This window comes from Pristiophorus japonicus, chromosome 11, assembly GCF_044704955.1.
Source record: "Pristiophorus japonicus isolate sPriJap1 chromosome 11, sPriJap1.hap1, whole genome shotgun sequence".
Classification (NCBI taxonomy): domain Eukaryota; kingdom Metazoa; phylum Chordata; class Chondrichthyes; family Pristiophoridae; genus Pristiophorus; species Pristiophorus japonicus.
In genome coordinates, this window is record NC_091987.1 from 213,811,514 (window position 1) to 213,835,857 (window position 24,344).

A 24,344-nucleotide genomic window follows, 5' to 3' on the forward strand; every position below is an offset into this window, starting at 1 on the left:
ATATCAATTACTGATATGACCCAGCACTTATATACATTTTTACTCATTATAAAGTTGAATATACTTTGAGTAACTGCATGCAGCGTCTGACATACTAACACACTGACATCACGCTGAGCATGTCTAGGCTTGTTCACATTACGTTTTTAGTCGCAAGAAACACAAGCTGTCTAGGGAAAAAAGTAAAGGCTATGCAACACAAATTATTCCCCCAGGCAAGAGGACTCTCTACTAGCTCTGTAACTGCCCAGTAAGATGTGCAAGAATCACTTGCCCTGGCAATTTCCTCCTTCCATATGGCAAAGCAACTGGACTCCAGTTGGTCACTCCCCCAGCAACATATTTGGTGTCAAGAACTCACCATGTGTCAAGCTACAAGCACAAACTCCGTGGCATAAATTATACCATGTGTCACCCTCATGATTGATTGTGATATATTTATCCCCAGTCTTCCAGAGATCGATAAAACATACTATCTCAACTTTGAAGTATATACTAAATCTTTGATATTAAATAATTATTACATTTTCTTTCAAATTCATCTTCACCAATACATCTTTTATCCAGCAGCTTTAAATGTTGTGTCAATAAACTCATTTAGAATAGAGCTGGATAAATATCTGGTAAGGAATAGGTTAGATGGTTGAAGGGATAGGAACAGACCAGAAATGATCAAATAAACCATGGAAAATGGTTACCGTGCTACTGCGAACAGGAAACGCAATCACAAAGGCTAATGAAATGTTGGCCATCATCTCAAGGGAGTGGAATACAAAAGTGAGAAAGTGAGGCTTCAGTGGTACAGAGCCTCGATCAGACCCCATCTGGAGTACTGCGATCATTTTTGGGCACAATACCTCAGTAAAAATATATTAAGCTTTGGAGTGTGGACAGTGCAGATTCACCAGAATTATGCCCCATGACTTAAAGGGTTAAGAGAACAGGTTATATAAACTTGGGTTGTATTCCCTTGATATAGATGGTTGTGGGAATTGAGGTAATTAAAATAATAAAGGAATATGATAGTGTAAATAGAGAGAAACCATTTCCTCGGGGGTGAAGGGGGGGGGGAGGAGCCAAGAAAAAAGGGACATAATCTTAAAATGAAGAGCTAGGATGTTTAGGATGAAATCAGGAAACACTTGTTTTACACAAAGGGTAGTGTAAATCTGGAACTCCCTTCCCCAAAAGGCTGTGGATGCTGGGGGTCAATTGAAATTTTAAAGACTGAGATCAATAGACTTTTGTTAGCTGATGGTATCAAGGGATATGGAGCTAGAAGCGAGTAATTAGAGTTGTGGCCCAGATCAGCCATAATCTAATTGAATGCCGAAATGTTCCCATGAGATATTAAATTAGTATAGTAGAGTCCATGATAGGATAGGTGCTATACACAAGGCAGATACTTTATATTCTTAGAAACTGGCATGGCCCAAAATGTAATTCCGTTGTTTTTTGTATGAATATGCATTTTAAATGTTGATACAATTGTGTGAGGAAACATTGGGCCCAAGTTTCGAGCCGCGCCTAGAACGGCGCAGTCCCGACCTGGACGCCCGTTTTTCGCGCCACAAAGTGTGCCTAAAAAAAACCTCCATATTCTCCACCTCCCTGCAGGTCCTCTGGCCCTTGGGGGCGGAGCCAGGTCCCTGCGCTGAAAACAGTGCCGGGACCTCTGCACATGCGCGCTACAGTGGGCGCGCAAGTGCAGTAGCTCCAGGCGCCGAAACTGTGTGGGAGGGGCCCGAAGCACGCAGCCCCTAGCCCTGGGCGAATGGCCTCACTGGGGCTGCGTGAATAAGGCTCCTCCCACGGCCAGCTCCTGCTTCCTCCCGACCAGACTCCCGCTTCCCGCCCCCGGACTGGACCCGACCCCCCCCACCCACCGGACACCCGCTCCCCGCTCCTCTCCCCCCCCCCCCCCCCCCCCGGACACCCGCTCCGCCCCCGGACTGGATCCGACCTGACCTCCCTCTCCCTCCCTCCGACCCGAACCGAACCCCCTCCCACCACCACTTCGACCCGACCCAACGCCACCTACCTGTAAATCTGGTGCTGGGGACGGGCCCTGCCCGAAGTCTCGGGCCCGGCCCGTTCAGCCTCCCCCCACAATCTCCTTCCCGCCCCCCCCCCATCTCCTTCTCCCCCTCCCCATCTCTCCCCCACCCCCATCTCCTTTCCCCCCCACCCCCATCTCCTTTCTCCCCCTTCTCCCCTTCTCCCCCCCCTCCCCCCTTCTCCCCATCCCTCCCTTTACCCCCCTCCTCCCCCTCCCCTCGCTGTCAGAAACACAGACACTGACAGACAGAGAATGAGAGACACACAGACAGACAGAGAGATAGAGACACTGACAGAGACACACTGAGGGGGGCATCCCAGCACGCTGTTGGAGGGCTCCCGGTGCTGCAGTCGGTAAGTAGAAAATGTTTTATTTATTGATTTAAAAAAAATATTATTTCTTATTAATTTTTTTTGATTGATTTATTGGTTGATTTATTGATGTATTTATCATTTATTATTGATGATGGCTCTTTATTTGTAAAACTGAGGTGTTTAATGTTTGTAAACTTCCCTTTAAACACCCTCCCCCCCCCCACCATTCCCTACGCCTGATTTGTAACCTACGCCTGATTTTCTAAAGTGTAGACAAGGTTTTTTCGAGCGTAAAAAAATCTTCACTTACTCCATTCTAAGTTAGTTTGGAGTAAGTTTTCACTCACGAAACTTTGAAATCAGGCGTAAGTGGCCGGACACGTCCCCTTTTGAAAATAAAATTCTGTTCCAAAGTGAAACTGTTCTAACTGATTAGAACTGGAGCAAACTAAATGACGAGAATTCCGATTTCTAAGATACTCCATTCTACACCAGTTGCTCCTAAAAATCAGGAGCAAATCATGTGGAAACTTGGGGCCTTAATGGTAAAGCAAGATTCTTCATAATTGGTTACTGTTAAACGTGATGGTGGATCATGCTCTTAAATTTGTAAATGGGAGGGGAGGGCTGTCACTGTCATCCATTGTTTTCATATCCACTCTCCAGTTCTGACGAAGTCATCGACCCGAAACGTTAACTCTGCTTTCTCTCCACAGATGCTGCCTGACAAGCTGAGATTTCCTGCATTTTCTGTTTTTATTTTAAATAATAACAGCAAAATTGTGGTTGGCATAGCATCATTTTTATTTTGTGAACATTCTTACTTTTCAATTTTATCGCTCTTTAAAAATATTTCTGTTTAAACATAAATTGAGGAAACTGGATGGAGTTGCCAAACCCAATTGTTGCGAGGGAACAGAGCCAACACCAGTAGAAAGATGATAGTCGATTCAGGAATGCTTGAACTTCGACTGAGTGGCAATGCAGTGCAGTTGCACTGTCAAACTCAGGGTTTCTACCCAGGCAGTTTCCTGATTACATACAAATTTTTGTTGTTGTGAATTTTGTGCTCAGTATGAGAGATGAGACCTGGATTGGAACACTGTCCATTTCAGATGCCCAGCATCAAGCACTCCCAGATCAGGTATTGATTGCATGGTTAGATGCAGAGTAAAGTTTTCTCCACTCTTTCCAAACAATATTTTTAACCCTGTAATGTATGCACCTGTGAGTATGCTCACAGGTTTGTACTAAAATAGTTGTAGAGCTGTTGAGTTGCGAGTGGCTTAGCCAGTCACGTGATGTTCACAAGACTCAATAAAACCCCAGCCAGCTGAGTTCAGAGGATCCACGATGAGGCAGGTGGTTGTGAGCCGGGCGGATGAACTGGTAATGTGCAGTGTGATTGTTAAACCTTTGCTAATAAAGCAACTAGTTCTTAATGGCAGTGTATTGCTATGAATTCTTAAGCAAAGAACCCATGAAGCAAATACATTACAAACCCCAACCTCAGAAGAACATCCGTATTATACCAAATGTAACAGTTTGTTTGCCACACCAACCATCCCATGGCCTGAGCAAATTTCACTGGCATAAAAATTGCAGGCATATTATCAAGGTTTTTTAAACCAATACATTCAGCTAGGGCACGTGTCAAATCAAGCATCGGCATGGTAAGGTAGGGTGCATTTGTACTCCCAGTTCAGGATCTGACCTGATTTCAGAGTAGTGCGAGACTCCTTGAAGGCAGCAATCTTCCAAATCACACTGCATGGTGTAAAAATCCAGTACTGTATCGAATCTGGCTTACAAAATGCATTGGGCACTTTGTAATCCCATCAAACCTCATTTTAAATATTTAGAGAGCGGGAATTGTCTCCTTCCCGCATTTTATATTTTTACATTTTTAAACTGTTGGGAGACATCCGCATAAGGCGGGATAAGGCGGTTTCAGTTCCAGACAGGCATTGTGAACGCATTTCTAACTGGCTGGAACTGTGATTGCAAAGCAGTGTCCACTTTGCACACATGCTACAATTGCACACCAAAGTGTAGGTACTGGTCTTTTGGGAGACTGCAGACTCTCAGTCACTATTATCTAGTTTTAGTATTTGTGTACTGCATGCTCACCACTCTGGAGCTGGGCAGTTATTATCAAGATCAAAAAAAATAATTAATGTAGCAATCGGCAAATTAAGCGTTGGCCGCCGACGTAACAAACTCACAGCAGTGATCAAGCCACTACTGTAACGTATGCAACTCACTCACAAGAGGGAATAACCAGGGATTTTCCTTTTTAAAAAAAGTACAACTGTGCCCTTGGACACATCTTCTCAAACTGCAATTAAAACAAAATAAAATTGAAGGCTTTCTGAAAATGATTGTTACAATGTGTTTTTTTGAACAATTGGTATGAGCAATACGTGAACGGTTGGAGGCTCTCTGGATGAATATCTTCACAGGTTCAATCTATATCCCTGCCCTGGAGATAGTGCTGTGGTTAGAGCACATCTCAGTCACTGAAATTGTAGCTCGACTTCAGTTAACGTTTCACAGAACAAATACACGTGAACAACAGAACAAATATTCGTTTCACTCATTGTGACCTGGATAATTACATTTTATTTTTATGTTTGGTCGGATGAGTACAATTTAAAGCGAATACTATCAAATAGTTTCGTCCAACTTGAGTGAAACTTGTCTTAAGCTACAAAATCAAAAGTTCGTAATAAACCCTTTATGTTTCTCGGACTGAAATTCCAAGTTAAAATTACCCCATGAATTTTCAGATGTGTCATATTTCTGGGAGTCTATGGGCTTCAAGTTTTAGAATCTAGAGTATGGCAACTCATTTAACATGCAGGAAAGCCAGAAACTTGTATGAATTTTATTAATTAAACCTTCCCCTCCCCCTGATAAACAGCCACAATGAGGTCCAACTATGACCCCAGTAGGTAAAGTACCACTTTGCAATTTTAGCTTTGCCTACCGTCATTTCCCATCGAAGACAATATCTTCTCTCGCTCTTCCCATGGCAAGGCACTCAAGGTGGGCATGTCGTCAGGGAACACAGCCCTTTTCCGACCTAGCGCGACAGCAGCCCGTCTGCAAACATGCTTTATGCGAGGGCCTCGTATTGATGCTTCTGAAGAATCACTTTCTTGACCCTGATATAATTACAAACAAAATATTAGCATACATCAATCTTCAGATACAGAAGTAAAAGTGGACTGAAGTTCCTGGTCATTGCATGTGCAAGTCTTAGTGAAACTAATCACCTAAAATAAATATATGCAGTAGTTATCTCATTCTTGGCAGCCAAATATTGTTCACATCATGTTCTTTGAACAGCATTTAATATAGCAATAATGATATATTAGAATGGCAGAGTAATCATCTGCTCTTGAGCTCTGAGCAATATAGGATTCACAAGTTTATAATGACATGGTTCATATGCCCATTAGCACAATTATTAAAACATAACTGCAATCTTTACACAACTTGACACTTGAGAACTAGTCAAATAGTATATTCTAATCGCATTCTGATGAACTCTAACACGTTTCCGAATAAATGTCATCCATACTTCAGGATTATATTAGAATGAGCATTTTAATATAAGCAAGTGAGGGTTCTGCAGTGCATTGTGTCAGAGTAGAGGAACACAGGTTCAATCCCTCATCAGGAAAGGACTGGGGGATGAACTGGGGGTGGGGTGGGGTGGGGCGATTTGTAGCTGAGCTAATGCTGAACACCTCCTAGAAGCTGACTCAGGAGCGATAGCAGCAGCAGGCTGGGAAGAGATCACTCACCTTCCTCGCTGACAGGCAATATCTGTATGAAAACAGGAGGAGGGAGAAAGCAGGATTTCACACACTCAAAACAAAGTTAAATTTGAAATCTGCCGCTATTTTAAGAAACAGTTCACTCAAAGCACTTGGTGACTTGCTTTTGATCTTAATCAAACCAGTCAATAAATTACCAACGCATCCACATCTCCCAATAGCAGAGCAAAGGATCCTTCCTCTGTGGTTGTATAGAAATGCGGAGATGAGTACAAGCATTACTATCCACCCCATCTCATCTCATCTCAAAACAATAAATTGGGAGTAAATTGAATGGTACATTTAATATTCTGTGCCTGTAGTTTATTCTGATACCATTATAAGCAAAGGTGTATTAACATTATCTTTTTGTCATATCTTGCATTTGCCACTCAACTGCTTCTGACAATACTTTTCAGATAGCTGTCAAAGGAGTGCACAAATCAGCCAAGGATCGAATCCTCTCCCCGTCAATCTTTCATCCATCCACCAGCACCTCCCTCACCACACAGCCCAGATCTGGATCTCACCATGTGGGATTAAATTCATATCCCACCAGCCAGCTGCACTACATAAAGCATCACTTTGCTGACCAATGTCACAAATATTTCTCGGGTTATTGCATATTAATGAATTAAGCCAGCTGCATTCCGACACCTTTAACCAGACTTAGCCGAAGAGGTCTTTGGCAAGTCATGGAAAAGCATGCTGCTGTGGAAATTACTTCGAAACATCTTGTATAAAGCAGCATTCTAAAGCACCATAAAAAAAATATAACGACTGGGATAGGGTGGGTGTACTTTAGACCACCAGTGCTCCTCTACACTTGCTTGCTGTAATTATATTATACTGGTCACTTGGTTTTCACAGATAATTCAGAGGCATTAATTATTAAACACACAGACGTTTTAAGGGTAGAAAACCCGAACACATAATATGACTCCCGCAGAATCAATTGCACCGCCCACAAGCGCTTCAACTCAAAGCAGAGTCGTGAGCAAAGTCTCGAACTCGAAAGTAAAGTTGTTCCTTTTTTCTTTTTACTTTGGGGATTCAGCTCGGCAGGTGTTGTACTTAGTAAACTGTACAGATTGCATTCAGTTTTGCTCCAGGGAGCTTCACTCTCGATTTAATGTACTGAGACCCAAGCTCAGCAGAGTCAGTCTTGGAAACTGGAGAAAATCAGTTCCAAAATTGATCCACAATCCAGTGATACCACTTTTACTCTATGACGAGCTTTGACAGACCTGACCAAGGAGAATTTATCAGCAGGGTGTGCAGAAATACGACTGAAGTCGTTTGATTTTTACAATATGTGATGTGGAAAATTATGAACAAAAGTGTTCACATTACCCAGTGATCTGCCTTGTGCTGCTGGTGTGAGGACACACACAGACAATATATTTTTGGTTGGTAAGGGACGTTTATGTTCTACCGATTTTATATCTGTACAAAATTTCCATTTTTACCCACAGGCTCATTCCCTTTCTAAATATTTCTGTACGGTGCAGTGGATGGCAACAAACACACTATAAATGCAAGTAAATTTTAACACAAAAAACATCCCAAGGTACTTTACAGTGGGTAGGATGGGGGGGGGGGGAAACATAGCTAAAAGGAATGAAGGAGCGGACACTAAGCCGTGTTAGGACAGTTAGCAGAGGTGACTGAAAGCTTGATCATAAAGATGGGTTTCGAGGAGTTTTTTAAAAAGTGGAGACAGTAGACTCTGTCACCAAAACACAGGATGAAGATGGGGGGGGGGGGGGGGCGGATGGCAGAGGCGTACACAAGGATGCGGCTGCCATACTTGTGCCAACACCATGCTGTGAACAAATGGTAGGGGGCATGCGACTAGGGATGATTTTCCTTCTGATTTTCCCCATTATATTTGAGGGAGGCCCCACAATTGAAGCAGAAACTTGCTGTCTGGGGAAAATGAAGCTGAACTCTCTGCAACAGCGAATTTGAGTGCCAATTCAATTTAACAATTCAATTTTTTTAAACCTATCCACGTGGCTTCCTGACAAAAAGGGTGAAGGAAATGCTCATAGGCTATTGCAATGTAGTCCACACCAAGCTGTTGTGAGGCGCACCAGGGCTGTTCAAGTTTACTACACAGAACGTGGCCATTTGATCGATCATGTCTGTGCCTGCTAGAGAAACCTAAAACCAATCCCAAACCTAAAACCAATCCCATTAGATCCTCATCTAATCTGTGACAAAGCATTCCCGGCTGCAACAGCACTCTGCGTAAATAAGTTGCTCCCAACCTTCTCTTGCTAAGAGACAATTTTATATTGATGGCATTTCGCCACTGATTCCCCAACCAGAGGATGTACTCATCTGCTCACTTTATCAAAACCTTTCCAAATTTTTTTTAAAAGAGTTATCCATTAATTCCCTAAGCCTTCTCTGTTCCAGTGGAAACCCAACATCTCCAGTCTCTCCTCATAACCAGCTTCCCATCCCTTGCATCATCTTGATGATACTACACTGTCTGTTCTCTGTGGCTTTAATGTCCCTTCTATAATGGGGAGCCTAAAACTGCGCACAGAAATCGCATTGTGGCCTAACTCCCTCACTATCCGGAGTAAAACTAAGCTTCCATGACAGAACAGGGAAAGATTTCAGAGATTGCAGGCATTAAGGGGGAGCTTTGGATTGTGTACAACCTGTGCCACAGCCAATTTTCAGAGTCCTTAATTCTGTTAAATGATGTAGAAAGCATTGACTGGACCCAAACTGGAGCCTCGCCCCTCCCTATCTCTGTAATCTCTCCCCACAGCCACCGCCCCCCAGCCCGCCGCCTCCCCCAATTCTACCCTCTTGGGCAGCCCCGATTATAATCACTCAACCATTGATGGCCGTGCCTTCTGTTGCCTAGGTCCCAAGCTCTGGAACTCGTTGCCTAAACCTCTCTGCCTCTCTTTCCTCCTTCAAGATGCTCCTTAAAACCTACCTCTTTGACCAAGCTTTTGATCACCGGCGCTAATTTCTACTTATGTGGCTCGGTGTCAAATTTTTTATCTCATAATACTCCTGTGAAGCACCTTGGGACGTTTCACTACATTAAAGGTGCTATATAAATGTAAGCTGTTTTTGTTATATGAATGATTTGGACTTGAACGTAGTGGGGTATGATTAAGAAGTTTGTAGATGATACAAAAATTGGCAGTGTGGTTAATAATGAAGAAGAAAGCTGTAGACTGCAGAAAGATATCAATGGACTGATCAGGTGGACAAATGGAATTCAATCCAGAGAAGTGTGGGGTAATGCATTTGGGGAGGGCTAACAAGGCAGGGAATACACAATAAATAGTAGAGAACATTGAGAAGTGTAGAGAACAGAGAGACCTAGGAGTGCAGGTCCACAGATCCCAGAAGGTAGCAGGACAGTAGATAATGTGGTTAAGAAGGTATACGGGATACTTGCCTTTATTAGCTGAGGCATAGAATATAAGAGCAGTGAGGTTATGCTTGAACGGTACAAAACACTAGTTCGGCCACAGATAGAGTACTGCGTGCCGTTCTGGTCACCACATTACAGGAAGAATGTGATTGCACTAAAGAGGATGCAAAGGAGATTTGCAAGGATGTTGCCTGGACCAGAGAATTTTAGCTATGAGGAAAGATTGGATAGACTGGGGTTGTTTTCTTTGGAACAGAGGAGGCCGAGGGGAGATTTAATTGAGGTGTATAAAATTATGAGGGGCCTAGATAAGAGTGGATAGGATGGACCTATTCCCGTTTAAGTAGAGGGGTCAACAACCAGGGGGCATAGATTTAAAGTAAGTAGGAGGTTTAGAGGGGATTTGAGGAGAAATCTTTTCATCCAGAGGATGGTGTAGGTCTGCAACACACTGCCTGAAAGGGTGGTAGAGGCAAAAACGCTAGTTTCCTGAGGCATTGGGACCGCTTCTGGGGGAGGTGGGACCTGTACAAGCCGGACGCGTTGCACCTCAACAGAGCCGGGATCAATATTCTCGCGGGGGAAGGGGGGGGGGTTGCTAGTGCTGTTGGGGAGGGTTTAAACTAGCTTGGCAGGGGGATGGGAACCTGAAAATAGATTCAGTAGGGAGGGGAGTAAAGCTGGAATTAGAAAGCAAAAATAAAGAAAGTGAGTTTGAAGGACAGAGGAAACAAGTAGGAAAAAAGGGTAAAAAACCAAACTTAAAGGCACTTTGTCTAAATGCACGTAGCATTTGTAACAAAATAGATGAGTTGACGGCACAAATTGAGACAAATGGGTATGATCTGATAGCCGTTACAGAGACGTGGTTGCAAGGTGATCAGGACTGGGAATTAAATATTCAGGAATACTTGACAATCCGGAAGGACAGACAGAAAGGAAAAGGAGGTGGGGTAGCTCTATTGATAAAGGATGGAATCACTGCAATAGTAAGAAACGATATTGGCTCAAATGATAAGGGTGTTGAAACAGTTTGGGTGGAGATAGGAACAATAAGGGGAAAAAGTCACTGGTGGGCGTAGTCTATAGGCCCCCTAACAGTAGCAACTCTGTTGGGCTGAGCATAAACAAGGAAATAGTGGGGGCTTGTAAAAAGGGAACAGCAATAATCAAGGGTGATTTTAACCTCCATATTGATTGGACAAATCAAATTGGTCAGGGTAGGCTTGAGGAAGAGTTCATAGAGTGCATAAGGGATGGGTTCCTTGAGCAGTATGTAACGGAACCAACCAGGGGGCAGGCTATCTTAGATCTGGTCCTGTGTAATGAGACAGGATTAATAAACAATCTCCGAGTAAAGGATCCCCTTGGAATGAGTGATCATAGCATGATTGAATTTCAAATTCAGAAGGAGGATGAGAAAGTTGGATCTCTAACCAGCGTACTAAGCTTCAATAAAGGAGACTATGAAAGTATGAGGGTAGAGTTGGGTAAAGTGGACTGAGAAAATAGATTAAAGTGTAGGACGGTTGATGAACAGTGGTGTACATTTAAGGAGATATTTCACAACTCTCAAGAAAAATATATTCCAGTGAGGGGGAAAGGGTGTAAGAGAAAAGATAGCCATACGTGGCTAACTAAAGAAATAAAGGACAGTATCCAATTAAAAACAAGGGCATACAAAATGGCCAAAACCAGTAGGAGGACAGAAGATTGGGAAGCTTTTAAAAGCCAGCAAAGTACGACTAAAAAAATGATTAAGAAAGGAAAGATAAGACTATGAAAGTAAACTAGCACAAAATATAAAAACAGATACCAAGAGTTTCTATAGGTATATAAAAAGGAAAAGGGTGGCTAAATTAAATGTTGGTCCCTTAGACCGGGGAATTAGTAATGGGGAACATGGAGATTGCAGAAACTCTGAACAAATATTTTGTATCAGATTTTACGGTAGAGAACACTAACAATATTCCGACAGTGAATAGTCTAGGGACTATAGGGGGGGGGGGAGGAACTTAACACAATCACAAGATAATGGGACGAAAGGTAGATAAATGCCCCGGACCTGATGGCTTGCATCCTAGGGTCTTGAGAAGTAGTGGATGCATTGGCTGTAATTTACCAAAATTCCCTGGATTCTTGGGAGGTCCCAGCAGATTGTAAAACTGCAAATGTAACACCCCTGTTTAAAAAAGGAGGCAGACAAAAAGCAGGAAACTATAGACCAGTTAGCATCTGTGGTTGGCATCCATTATTAAAGAAGCAGTAGCAGGACATTTGGAAAATTCGGTCAGGCAGAGTCAGCATGAGGAAGTCATGTTTGACAAATTTGCCGGAGTTCTTTGAGGATGTAACAAACAGGGTGAATAAAGCGGAACCAGTGGATGTGATGTATTTAGACTTCCAGAAGACATTTGACACGGTGCCACATAAAAGGTTACTGCACAAGATAAAAGTTCACGGGGTTGGGGTAATATATTAGCATGGATAGAGGATTGGCTAACTAACAGAAAACAGAGTCGGGGTAAATGGTTCATTCTCTGGTTGGCAACCAGTAACTAGTGGGGTGTCGCAGGGATCAGTGCGGGGACCCCAACTATTTACAATCTATATAAACGACTTGGAAGAAGGGACTGAGTGTACTCTGCCAACGATACAAAGATGGGAGGAAAAGCAATGTGTGAGGACACAAAAAATCTGCAAAAGGACATAGACAGGTTAAGTAAGTGGGCAAAAATTTGGCAGATGGAGTATAATGTTGGAAAGTGTGAGGTCATGCACTTTGGCAAAAAAAAAATCAAAGAACGAGTTATTATTTAAATGGAGAAAGATTGCAAAGTGCCGCAATACAGGGGACCTGGGGGTACTTGTGCATGAAACACAAAGATAGCATGCAGGTACAGCAAGTGATCAGGAAGGCCAATGGTATCTTGGCCTTTATTGCAAAGGGGATCGAGTATAAAAGCAGGGAAGTCTTGTTACAGCTGTACAGGGTATTGGTGAGGCCACACCTGGAATACTGCGTGCAGTTTTGGTTTCCATATTTAGAAAGGATATACTTGTTGTGGAGGCAGTTCAGAGAAGGTTCACTAGGTTGATCCCGGGAATGAGTGGGTTGACTTATAAGGAAGGGTTGAGTAGGTTGGGCCTCTACTCATTGGAATTCAGAAGGAGAGGTGATCTTATAGAAATGTGTAAGATTATGAGGGGGCTTGACAAGGTGGATGCAGAGAGGATGTTTCTACTGGTGGGGGAGACTAGAACTAGAGGGGATGATCTTAGGATAAGGGGCCGCCCATTTAGAACTGAGATGAGGAGAAATTTCTTCTCTCAAGAGGGTTGTGAATCTGTGGAATTCGCTGCCTCAGAGAGCTGTGAAAGCTGGGACTTTAAATAAATTTAAGACAGAAATAGACAGTTTCTTAAATGATAAGGGGTTATGGGGAGCAGGTAGAGAAGTGGAGCTGAATCCATGATCAGATCAGCCATGATTTTATTGAATGGCAGAGCAGGCTCGAGGGGCCTTATGGCCTACTCCTGCTCCTATTTCTTATGTTCTTATTATGAGGGGGCTTGACAAGGTGAATGCAAAGAAGATGTTTCCACTGATGGAGAAGACTAGAACTAGAGGGCATGATCTTAGAATAAGGGGCACCCATTTAAAATAGAGACGAGGAGAAATTTCTTCTCTCAAGAGGGTTGTGAATCTGTGGAATTCGCTGCCTCAGAGCTGTGGAAACTGGGACATTAAATAAATTTAAGACAGAAATAGACAGTTTCTTAAATGATAAGGGGATAAGGGGAGCGGGCAGGGAAGTGGAGCTGAGTCCATGGTCAGATCAGCCATGCTCTTATTAAATGGCGGAGCAGGCTCGAGGGGCCATATGATCTACTCCTGCTCCTATTTCTTCTGTTCTTATGTAAACCCTCATAGCATTTAAAAATTACTTGGATATGCACTTCTAGGTGTCATAACCAACAGGGTTACGGACCAAGAGCTGGAAAGTGGGATTAGGCTGGAAAGCTCTTATTTGGCCGGCACGGATACAATGGGTCGAATGGCCTCCTTCTGTGCTGTAAATTTCTATGATTCTATGAAGGATATTATTGCCATTGCCAAGGTGCAGAGAAAAGAAAGATCATTCTAGGTAATTAGTTGTTAAGTTATCAAGTATGTTTGAAGAAGCTATACTTGATTTCTTCAAAAGATTTCTCTTGAAGGTTTGAAGATTATGGAGGGAATAGACTGGGTCTTTACTCGTTGGAGTTCAGAAGGATGAGGGGTGATCTTATAGAAACATTTAAAATAAATGAAAGGGATAGACAAGATGGCGGCAGAGAGGTTGTTTCCACTGGTCGGGGAGACTAGAACTAGGGGGCACAGCCTCAAAATACGGGGGAGCCAATTTAAAACCGAGTTGAGAAGGAATTTCTTCTCCCAGAGGGTTGTGAATCTGTGGAATTCTCTGCCCAAGGAAGCAGTTGAGGCTAGCTCATTGAATGTATTCAAATCACAGATAGATAGATTTTTAACCAATAAGGGAATTAAGGGTTATGGGGAGTGGGCGGGTAAGTGGAGCCGAGTCCACGGCCAGATCAGCCATGATCTTTTTGAATGGCGGAGCAGGCTTGAGGGGCCTACTCCTGTTCCTAGTTCTAATGTTCTTATGTTCTTATGAATCATTAAACAAGTAACTTGTTCACTATAAGGAATCAAATACTAGCAGGCACAAGGTAAAAACTGGAACTTGACGAGTAAGATCAGGTGAAACATTTTTGACTTAAAGGATAATAGAATTGTAGAATAATCCACTGAGGAGGGGAGCACTGAACCATGCAGTAAAAATAGGATCAAGACAATTAGATACATTTTCAAGACAGAAGAGATTGAGGAATATGGTGGCAGCATAGTGACATTGAATTGATCTATGAAAAAGGAATGGGTGTCTGGGCCTAATGACCTCCGCTTGTTCCTAAAACTTCTTAGGTACTGTCTTCGACATTTTTAATTCTATGACAGGGTTAATCCGCAATTGTTAAGCATGTAAACAATAGAAATGAGTTTGACTGAAACTACCACTGAACAACGGCATTTATATAGCGTTAACAAAGTAAAACATATCAGCATTCTATTTCTGAAACTACGGTGACTTCAAAGACAAATAATTATAAACAAACTTAAATCAAAAGAATTACCTGAGATTTTGGTGGATCGCCTATTTTTAGTGACTTGCTCTTTTCGATCTTGCAGAGCTGTGCTTTGGCCCTTCTCAGCAGGTTTGCCACTCTCTTATCAGTCGTTGGCATTTTGTCTGCTTGTGCCAGCATACTGCTAATAGCGGGTGCAGAATGTTTAAGAGTACCGGACGAGAGCATGGAGGTAATGGAAGCATGTTGAGGAGGCTTGTCTTTATTGCCTATGGAAGCAGCTGCACTGCTTTCAGTATCACCCGTCACAGGCCCTCCCTCGTCAGATCCCAGTCTGCCTTTCTTTGAGTTTTTATTCTTCGCATCCGACAGTGTTAAGGAAGGACCGTCTCCCAGTACCACTGCACCTTTATCTGTTGAAACTGACTTTTTGGCTCTCCCTGAAACTTTCTTCATTGAAGATGAAGCAGTTCCATCCTCTGCAACAGCTCTGTCTTCATCCATTGTCCTGGGATAAACAAACAACGGTGCAGCACTCTGAACCTCTGTCCCCTTACTCTGAGATTTCTTTTCCTTTTCTTTCCTTGTTTCTCGTTTATTTTCCTTCTCTTTGTCTCGGTCTCTGTCTTTCTCAGAATCTTTCTCTTTGGGTAAATCTTCAGCTAGCTTGTCTTTGTTTTTTCCTTTGTCCTTTTGGGTGCTGGGTGCTAGCGATGGAAACAACGGAGATGTTGGACTGGCCGAGTCTACAGAGAAGCTGTCCCCTGGAGTGCTGGTCTGTCTAGCCGTCAGCTTTGTTCTACCATCTTTATCCTTCACTGTTCCCTCAGACTGCACCAAACTACCAAGAGGGGGAGTTAAGGCACCAGTTAGGATGGAGCTTACAGGAGATGAGGAGGCTACAGATGTTTGTGGAGTGATTGGTGATAAATCTGCAGAAATTAAGCGCCCACTTCTGGTTCTCATGGAGTGCGAGGGAGATTTGGGATCAGTGCGGCTTGGAATATGCATCTCTTTCTTCTTCTTCCTGGAAGAATGCGCTTTACCCGAGCCAGAAAGCGAAGATCGACCCACAGAGTGCGGCGACACAGTAACAGACTCGAAAATTCTGGAGTGAGCTTCACTGGGAGTGAATCGAGGAGCACGGAGTAGGGGACTTCTCTTATGAGTATCAAACCTGGAGGCAGGGTGAAGTGAAGAGAAAAATCGAGGTGGCGGAGCACTGGAGGACCCGTGGAACCTGGATGACAAACCAACATCTTCAGGAGTCAGTGGTGACGTTATGAAGTTATCGAATATCGGCTTGCGGATGAGTCCCTCTTTGGCATACTTTGCTGAGGAGAAGTACTGATGCGATTCTGGCCTCAGGTTTTTGAGAGACGTCCACTTGAACGTCGGCTCTCTCAAGATAGACTTTCGCTTCTCCGGCAGAGCTGATGGTGGTGGAATGAAAGGTATTGTTGGAGGCATCAGCCAGGGAGAGTGATCAGACATGTTTGAAGATTGCTGTAGGGGAGGGGGAGGAGAAAGCAGGGGTGGTGGAGGAGAAGACGATGTTGGCTGTGGGGATGAAGTTGGCAATTTCTTGCTCGCCGTGCTACTTCTATCTGACATTGAGAATCTGTGACCCTTCTTGTCCATGCCTCCTGGCTCACTAGACTGCGAGGTATTTAAGCAACTGTGCAAGTCTGTGGACGGACTTGGTACTTCAGGAAGAGTCTGCAGTTCATCAGATGCCTGTGAATCAGTGGAGGTGACACTGGGACTGCTTGACCTCGAAGAATCGGAGGACATTTGTGAGGAGTGCTGTGAAACAGCACTGGACTTCTCACTAGACCCACAGGATATTGTGCTGAACCGACTAGTTGGAGTTGACTCCAGGCGTGGAACTTTGACAGGAGGAACATAGCTGTCATCTTCAATAAACCTTTTTGGAGTCTTAATTATCCTTGACGAAATGGCACTGATTACTGGCATGATAAACTGACGAATATTTTTCAGCTGAGGTGAAGCCATCCGTTTCTGCGCTCCTTTTTTGGCTCGCTGCAGGAGCTGCTTTGCAATAGTTGCATCAGTCCTTTTTGTGACAGGAACGACTCTGACTGGTTTAGTTATCCTGCGGGGCCTCTGTCTAACAGCAGGCTTCACCTCCTTGGTCACTGACGGTTTTGGTGTTGGTGTGACATCTTTCTCCTTACGTAACCGTTTTTGTTTCTTGGGTTGTGGTGCAACAAGTAGCTTTGGAATGGTCTTCAAGCGCTCTGAAGATGGCGGCCTCCCTCTCCTCCGTTCAATCTTCCCCCCATTGCTGTTTATTTGCAGTTTAGCTTTCTTCACTTTGGACTGCAGAGGCGACAGTTTGACTGCTCTTAGCTTCTTTATTTTAGTTGCCTGCTGCAATAATGCAGAAGGTTTCTTTTTCACTTTCTTTTCTTTTTCATTTTTTTGTTTTTCTGTTTTCCCATTTGTTGTCTCTTTCTTGTCATGTGAAATATGAAGCTTTGGATTGCTCAACACTGGAGGCCGACCCCTCCTCCTCTCCCCGCTGCTTAATTCTTGCTTCTTTTCCTTTTCTACAGGCTTCGACTCGGGCTTGTTTGGAGGGGACAGCGCAGAGGATGAATCTGATAACACATCTGAGCTCTGGGAAGAAAATGTTCTTTGTCTTCCTCGAAGCTTCCTTTGAGGTGATTCAACTAAAAGTTAAAGATAAAATTTTACGTGAGAAATTATGAAAAATCACAATATATTCAATACACACAAATTACTTTATCCATAGTACAGTCACGGTAGCACTGATAAAAAGAAAAACAAAGAAAAGCAAATGCTGAAAATACAATGCAATTTTCATGCAGGATCTACAACCAATACATTTTATTCTCTTTCCCGATGCTGATGGACCTGCTGTTTTTGTTTAAGCAACTAGCAAAGGACTTTAGGTGCTCACTTCACAGTCAACAAAGGTCGAATGGGCAGCTCTACAATATGGGGATAAAAAAAAAATGCAATTATCTTTAAAATCACTGCAATGCAAAATGAAGCCATATGCATTCCTAAAATCAAAAGAAGGGCACATGGTGGAACACAGTCTGGGCGAATAATTAGTCACTTGCAAGGACTAATCAGATTTAAATAGAAATATTTTTCAGATTACTCTCAGATGAATAGGGGTACGGTACCATAGAGGTTATGTTACTCGACTAGTAATCCAGAGGCCTGGATTAATGATCCGGGGACATGAGTTCAAATCCCAACCACGGCAGCTGGGGAATTTAAATTTAGTTAATTAAATAAATCTGGAATTATAAAAAAGCTAGTGTCAGTAATGGTGACCATGAAACTACCGGATTGTCATAAAAACCCATCTGGTTCATTAGTATCCTTTAGGGAAGGAAATCTGCCGTCCTTTCCCGGTCTGGCCTATATGTGACTCCAGACCCCACAGCAATGTGGTTGACTCTTAACTGCCCTCTGAAATGGCCCAGAGAGACACTCAGTTGCAACAAACCACTGTGACAAAGTCAGCACTATGGTAGCACCTTCAACACACGGACAGCAGCAGTTCAAGAAGGCAGCTCACCACCTTCTCAAGGGCAATTAGGGATGGGCAATAAATGCCGGTGTTGCCAGCGACACCCACATCCCATGAACAAATACATTTTTAAAAAGATATGGTTTAAAAACTAGTATTAAAACACTCTACCTAAACGCACGCAGCATTCGAAATAAAGTAAATGAGTTGACGGCACAAATCATTACAAATGGGTATGATTTGGTGGCCATTACAGAAACGTGGTTGCAGGGTGGCCAAGACTGGGAATTAAACATACAGGGGTATCTGACGATTCGGAAAGATAGACAAGAAGGGAAAGGAGGTGGGGTAGCTCTGTTAATAAAGGATGATATCAGGGCAGTTGTGAGAGACGATATTGGCTCTAAAGAAACAAAATGTTGAATCATTGTGGGTGGAGATTAGAGATAGTAAGGGGAAAAAGTCACTGATCGGTGTAGTTTATAGGCCCCCAAATAATAACTTCACGGTGGGGAGGACAATAATCAAGGGAATAATGGAGGCATGTGAAAAAGGAATGGCAGTAATCATGGGGAATTTTAACCTACATATCGATTGGTCAAATCAAATCGCACGGGGTAGCCTGGAGGAGGAATTCATAGAATGCATACGGGATTGTTTCTTAGAACAGTATGTTACAGAACCTACAAGGGAGCAAGCTATCTTAGATCTGATCCTGTGTAATGAGACAGGAACAATAAACGATCTACGAGTAAAAGATCCTCTCGGAATGAGTGATCACAGTATGGTTGAATTTGTAATACATATTGAGGATGAGGAAGTAGTGTCTCAAACGAGCGTACTATGCTTAAACAAAGGGGACTACTGTGGTATGAGGGCAGAGTTGGCTAAAGTAGACTGGAAGCACAGACTAAACGGTGGCACAATTGAGGAACAGTGGAGGACTTTTAAGGAGCTCTTTCATAGTTCTCAACAAAAATATATTCCAGTGAAAAAGAAGGGCGGTAAGAGAAGGGATAACCAGCCGTGGATAACCAAGGAAATAAAGGAGAGTATCAAATTAAAAACCAATGCGTATAAGGTGGCCAAGGTTAGTGGGAAAATAGATGGAGATTCTAATTTTAAACGACACAAAGAATGACTAAGAAAGCAATAAAGAAAGGAAAGATAGATTACGAAGGTAAACTTGCGCAAAACATAAAAACGGATAGTAAAAGCTTTTACAGGTATATAAAACGGAAAAGAGTGACTAAAGTAAATGTTGGTCCCTTAGAAGATGAGAAGGGGGATTTAATAATGGGAAATGTGGAAATGGCTGAGACCTTAAACAATTATTTTGCTTCGGTCTTCAAAACCATGCCAAAAATTGCTGGTCACAGGAATGTGGGAAGGGAGGACCTTGAGACAATCGCTATCACTAGGGGGGGGTAGTGCTGGACAGGCTAATGGGACTCAAGGTAGACAAGTGCCCTGGTCCTGATGAAATGCATCCCAGGGTATTAAAAGAGATGGCGGAAGTTATAGCAGATGCATTCGTTATACTCTACCAAAAGTCTCTGGACTCTGGGGAGGTACCAGCGGATTGGAAAGTAGCTAATGTAACGCCTCTGTTTAAAAAAGGGGGCAGACAAAAGGCAGGTAACTATAGGCCGGTTAGTTTAACATCTGTAGTGGGGAAAATGCTTGAAACTATCATTAAGGAAGAAATAGCGGGATATCTAGATAGGAATAGTGCAATCAAGCAGACGCAACATGGATTCATGAAGGGGAAATCATGTTCAACTCATTTACTGGAATTCTTTGAGGATATAACGAGCATGGTGGATAGACGTGTACCAATGGATGTGGTGTATTTATATTTTCAAAAGGCATTCGATAAGGTGCCACACAAAAGGTTACTGCAGAAGATAAGGGTACGCGGAGTCAGAGGAAATGTATTAGCATGGATAGAGAATTGGCTGGCGAACAGAAAGCAGAGAGTCGGGATAAATGGGTCCTTTTCGGGTTGGAAATCGGTGGTTAGTGGTGTGCCACAGGGATCGGTGCTGGGACCACAACTGTTTACAATATACACAATGACCTGGAAGAGGGGACAGTGTGTAGTGTAACAAAATTTGCAGATGACACAAAGATTAGCGGGAAAGCGGGTTGTGTAGAGGACATAGAAAGGCTGCAAAGAGATTTAGATAGGTTAAGCGAATGGGCTAAGGTTTGGCAGATGGAATACAATGTCGGAAAGTGTGAAGTCATCCACCTTGGGAAAAAAAAACAATAAAAGGGAATATTATTTGAATGGGGAGAAATTACAACATGCTGCGGTGCAGAGGGACCTGGGGGTCAAAGTTAGTTTGCAGGTGCAGCAGGTAATCAGGAAGGCGAATAGAATGTTGGCCTTCATTGCGAGAGGGATGGAGTACAAAAGCAGGGAGGTCCTGCTGCAACTGTACAGGGTATTGGTGAGACCGCACCTGGAGTACTGCGTGCAGTTTTGGTCACCTTACTTAAGGAAGGATATACTAGCTTTGGAGGGGGTAGAGACGATTCACGAGGCTGATTCCGGAGATGAGGGGGTTACGTTATGATGATAGATTGAGTAGACTGGGTCTTTACTCATTGGAGTTCAGAAGGATGAGGGGTGATCTTATAGAAACATTTAAAATAATGAAAGGGATAGACAAGATAGAGGCAGAGAGGTTGTTTCCACTGGTCAGGGAGACTAGAACTAGGGGGCACAGCCTCAAAATACTGGGGAGCCAATTTAAAACCGAGTTGAGAAGGAATTTCTTCTCTCAGAGGGTTGTGAATCTGTGGAATTCTCTGCCCAAGGAAGCAGTTGAGGCTAGCTCATTGAATGTATTCAAGTCACAGATAGATAGATTTTTAACCAATAAGGGAATTATGGGTTACAGGGAGCGGGCGGGTAAGTGGAGCTGAGTCCACGGCTAGATCAGCCATGATCTTGTTGAATGGCGGAGTAGGCTCGAGGGGCTAGATGGCCTACTCCTGTTCCTAATTCTTGTGTTATGTTCTTATGTGCTCAGCTTAAAGCAACAAACATAGCTAACAAAGCAGGAAAAAGTTCAGTGGAAATGGTGCTTAGGGATAATTGAGGTTGCAATAGTAACATTAATTTTTCGTTATGCTAGGAGCCAGAAGTAGAGAGAGGCATCGGTGACCGGGGGTCGGGGCAGGGGCATCGGTGAGCGGGGGTCGGGGCAGGGGCACCGGTGACCGGGGGTCGGGGCAGGGGCACCGGTGACCGGTGACCGGGGGTCGGGAGGCTAGTATATTTTAATATGTTACCATGTTGGGTGCGGCTTTTAAGGACTGCCTGTTGGGCCACATGTTTTCCTGAACATAGCCAGCGCCGGCTGCATTAGGGTAACCCAATATTGAAGAGAGGCCTCAAACAGTCAAGAAGCCCCTAATTTGCATATGCAAATGTCTTAACCTCGGTTGGACGTCTGTTTTGTACCTATACTAATATGGTGAGCAGTGAGCTTTCACTTTCTGATGACCACGCGCTGCCTGAACGCCATACTGGAGGCTTTATGAGGCAGCTTGATCAAATTTCTAGGCCCTAATATTTTTTACTTTCAAAAAGCTTCTGACAATTTGTCTATAACCTGGGGTTGTTCTCCTTAGAGCAGAGAAGGTTAAGAGGAGATTTGATAGGTTGAAAATAATGAACAGTTTTGATAGAGTAAATGAGAAACTGTTTGCCGTTGTAGACGGGTCAGTAACCAGAGGTCATAGATTTAAGGCAATTGGAAAAAGAACCAGAGGCGACATGAGAAAATATTTTTTTTAACGCAGCGGGTTGTGATCGGGAACACGCTGCCTGAAAGAACGGTGGAAGCAAATTCAATAGTAACTTTCAAAAGGGCATTGGATAAATACTTGAAACACATTTACAGGGCTATGGGGAAAGAACAGGGCAGGGGAGCGGAACTAATTGGATAGATCTACCAAAGAGCAAGCACAGGCACGGTGGGTCGAATGGTCTCCTTCTGTGCTGCATCATTCTGTGATTCAATGGTCAGATGGAGTCCTGTGGGGTTGAAGGGTAGATCCTGGGTTGGACAGGAAATTGGTTGCATTCCCATTGCCAAACTGTTATCATGATCAGTAGCAGCTCCGTGTGTTGGAACTGCTACTTTTCAAGATCTACATCAATAATCTGGACGAACCCTTGAGGAGAAAAGCTTACAATCTGATCTAGCTGTGATTGGGGAATGGGTCTACCTCTGACAGATGACATTTAATGTAGAAAAATTTAGTGACCACCGGGTCTAATTCGGAGGTTCATATGTATGAAACTCCAAGTACTCCCAAAAAAACATCAAAACTAATGTTTTCGGGTTTGAAGCAGGCATCTCAGTGTCTTTTTAATGAAAAACAGATAGCTTGGAAATTGCAGAAATCTTAATTAAATTCATTCACATCTGATTTTTGCAATGTTAAAACATCAGAATCTATATCATGTAATAAGAGAGTATGGAGAAACATCCACATTGGTTTCTTGAAAAAGCCCCGTTGGGATTGGCAGATTCCCACTCCAACCAAAGTGGGCCTTCTGGTTTTACAAGAGATTAACAGTGGTTACAGTATGTAATCTAGCTAGTTACTAACAACACATGAAATCAGCTGACAATGTATCTGTAATTCAGTAACTTCTACTTGGAAGGACAAGAACAATGGATAAAGGTACAGGCTGAGGATTGAATACACTTTTTGTGCATTAGTGCACTAGGTAGTCTCAATGGGGCATTGAGTTAGTACACTGTGTTTTCATCTCTTGAGGCATGAGGTTGAATCCAGCCCAAGCAGACGGAATAAATCTTTTCCCCTCTCGCTAAGGATCACACATGAAATGAGTTGAGGCTAAGAGTGTCCAAGCTTTGCGTCTGCACGAGTCTCCTGGGTGTATACTTTGGAGCCTAATGTGCCACATAAGTATAAGATCATGCACCTATTAATTTATGTTTATCGCAAGCTAATAGATCTTTGTATTCTGTTACAAGATTTATCCAGCTATGAGGTAACAGCATTAAAGAAGCCTTATCCAAAACTCTGATTATTGAAATTCAAACCGCACAAGCTAGCAAGTCAACAATACAAGCACAAGTAGAGCTGCACAGGCACGTGGGCATCATGTAACAAAAACTGTGATTTGTAGCCCCGGTTTAGGCTTTCTCTGTCCAGTAACTGGTTGCAACCTACACTTTTGTAGCAATTGCAATGTAGAAAATGACCCAAGCCACTTTAGAGATGGAGGGAGAAAAATAAGACCAAAAATAAAGGAACTGGCGCCAAGCCACGGTGAAGGAGTTAGGGGAGATGACCAAAAGGCAGGTCAAAAGATTGGTTTCAGGTTGGAGAGTGAGGTAGAGCCGGAGAAGTACAGGGACTAATTCAATAGTAGAACAGTGGCGAAAACCTCCACCATCAACAATTGTGAAAGGAAGGGGGAATGCACAAAAAGCCAAAGTTGAAGGACCAAAGAGAAATTACAGAGCTGGAGGAGACCGCAGGGGAATCTGAAGTATTTTAAATGCAATGCACTGGGTAACAGGAGGCCAATACAGACCAATGAGAATGGGGTGAAAGGCCAATGGGACTTGATGCAGGACAAGTTTTGAACGGCCGAATTTTGGACAAGTTGGAGTTTATGCAGAGTGCAAGATGGAAAGTCAGCAAGAACATCAGAGAATTAAGTTCTAGATGTGCCAGAACCATGGATAAATGTTTCAGCAGCAGTGGGAATGAGACCGTGGGAGTCAGGCAATGCTGCCCAGGTAGAAGTTTGCAGTCGTAGAGTTGGGTAGGAGATGGAGGGGCCGAAATTCAGTCTCTTGATAAGACCCGTTCCCGCCGGAAAATGGCATCCACGTTGCGGTGTCAAATGGCCACTGCTCGCAAAATTCTCCTCGGTGGTTTTTCCGGCGGGCCCCACTTCCACCTCACTGCTGCCGAACCCTCCTATGTGCGTCGTCAAAGCCCCTCTTTCAAGCAAAATTCAGGTTAAAAAAAAGTCCTGCAGCCACCACGTGGT

The 24,344-nt window shown here is 43.4% G+C and overlaps 1 protein-coding gene across 5 annotated transcripts in view; it reads right to left on the bottom strand.

Annotated features, from left to right (window-relative positions):
* Nucleotides 1-24,344, bottom strand: part of kmt2a (lysine (K)-specific methyltransferase 2A) — a 173,993-nt gene that overhangs the window by 108,304 nt on the left and 41,345 nt on the right. For all 5 annotated transcript variants that reach the window (XM_070894510.1, XM_070894509.1, XM_070894508.1 and 2 more), the window contains exons 3-4: nucleotides 14,806-17,453; nucleotides 5,363-5,540 (exon numbers count right to left, since the gene is read on the bottom strand). In XM_070894510.1, coding sequence (XP_070750611.1) covers nucleotides 5,363-5,540; nucleotides 14,806-17,453 — 2,826 coding nt within the window. The remainder of the gene's footprint in view (nucleotides 1-5,362; nucleotides 5,541-14,805; nucleotides 17,454-24,344) is intronic.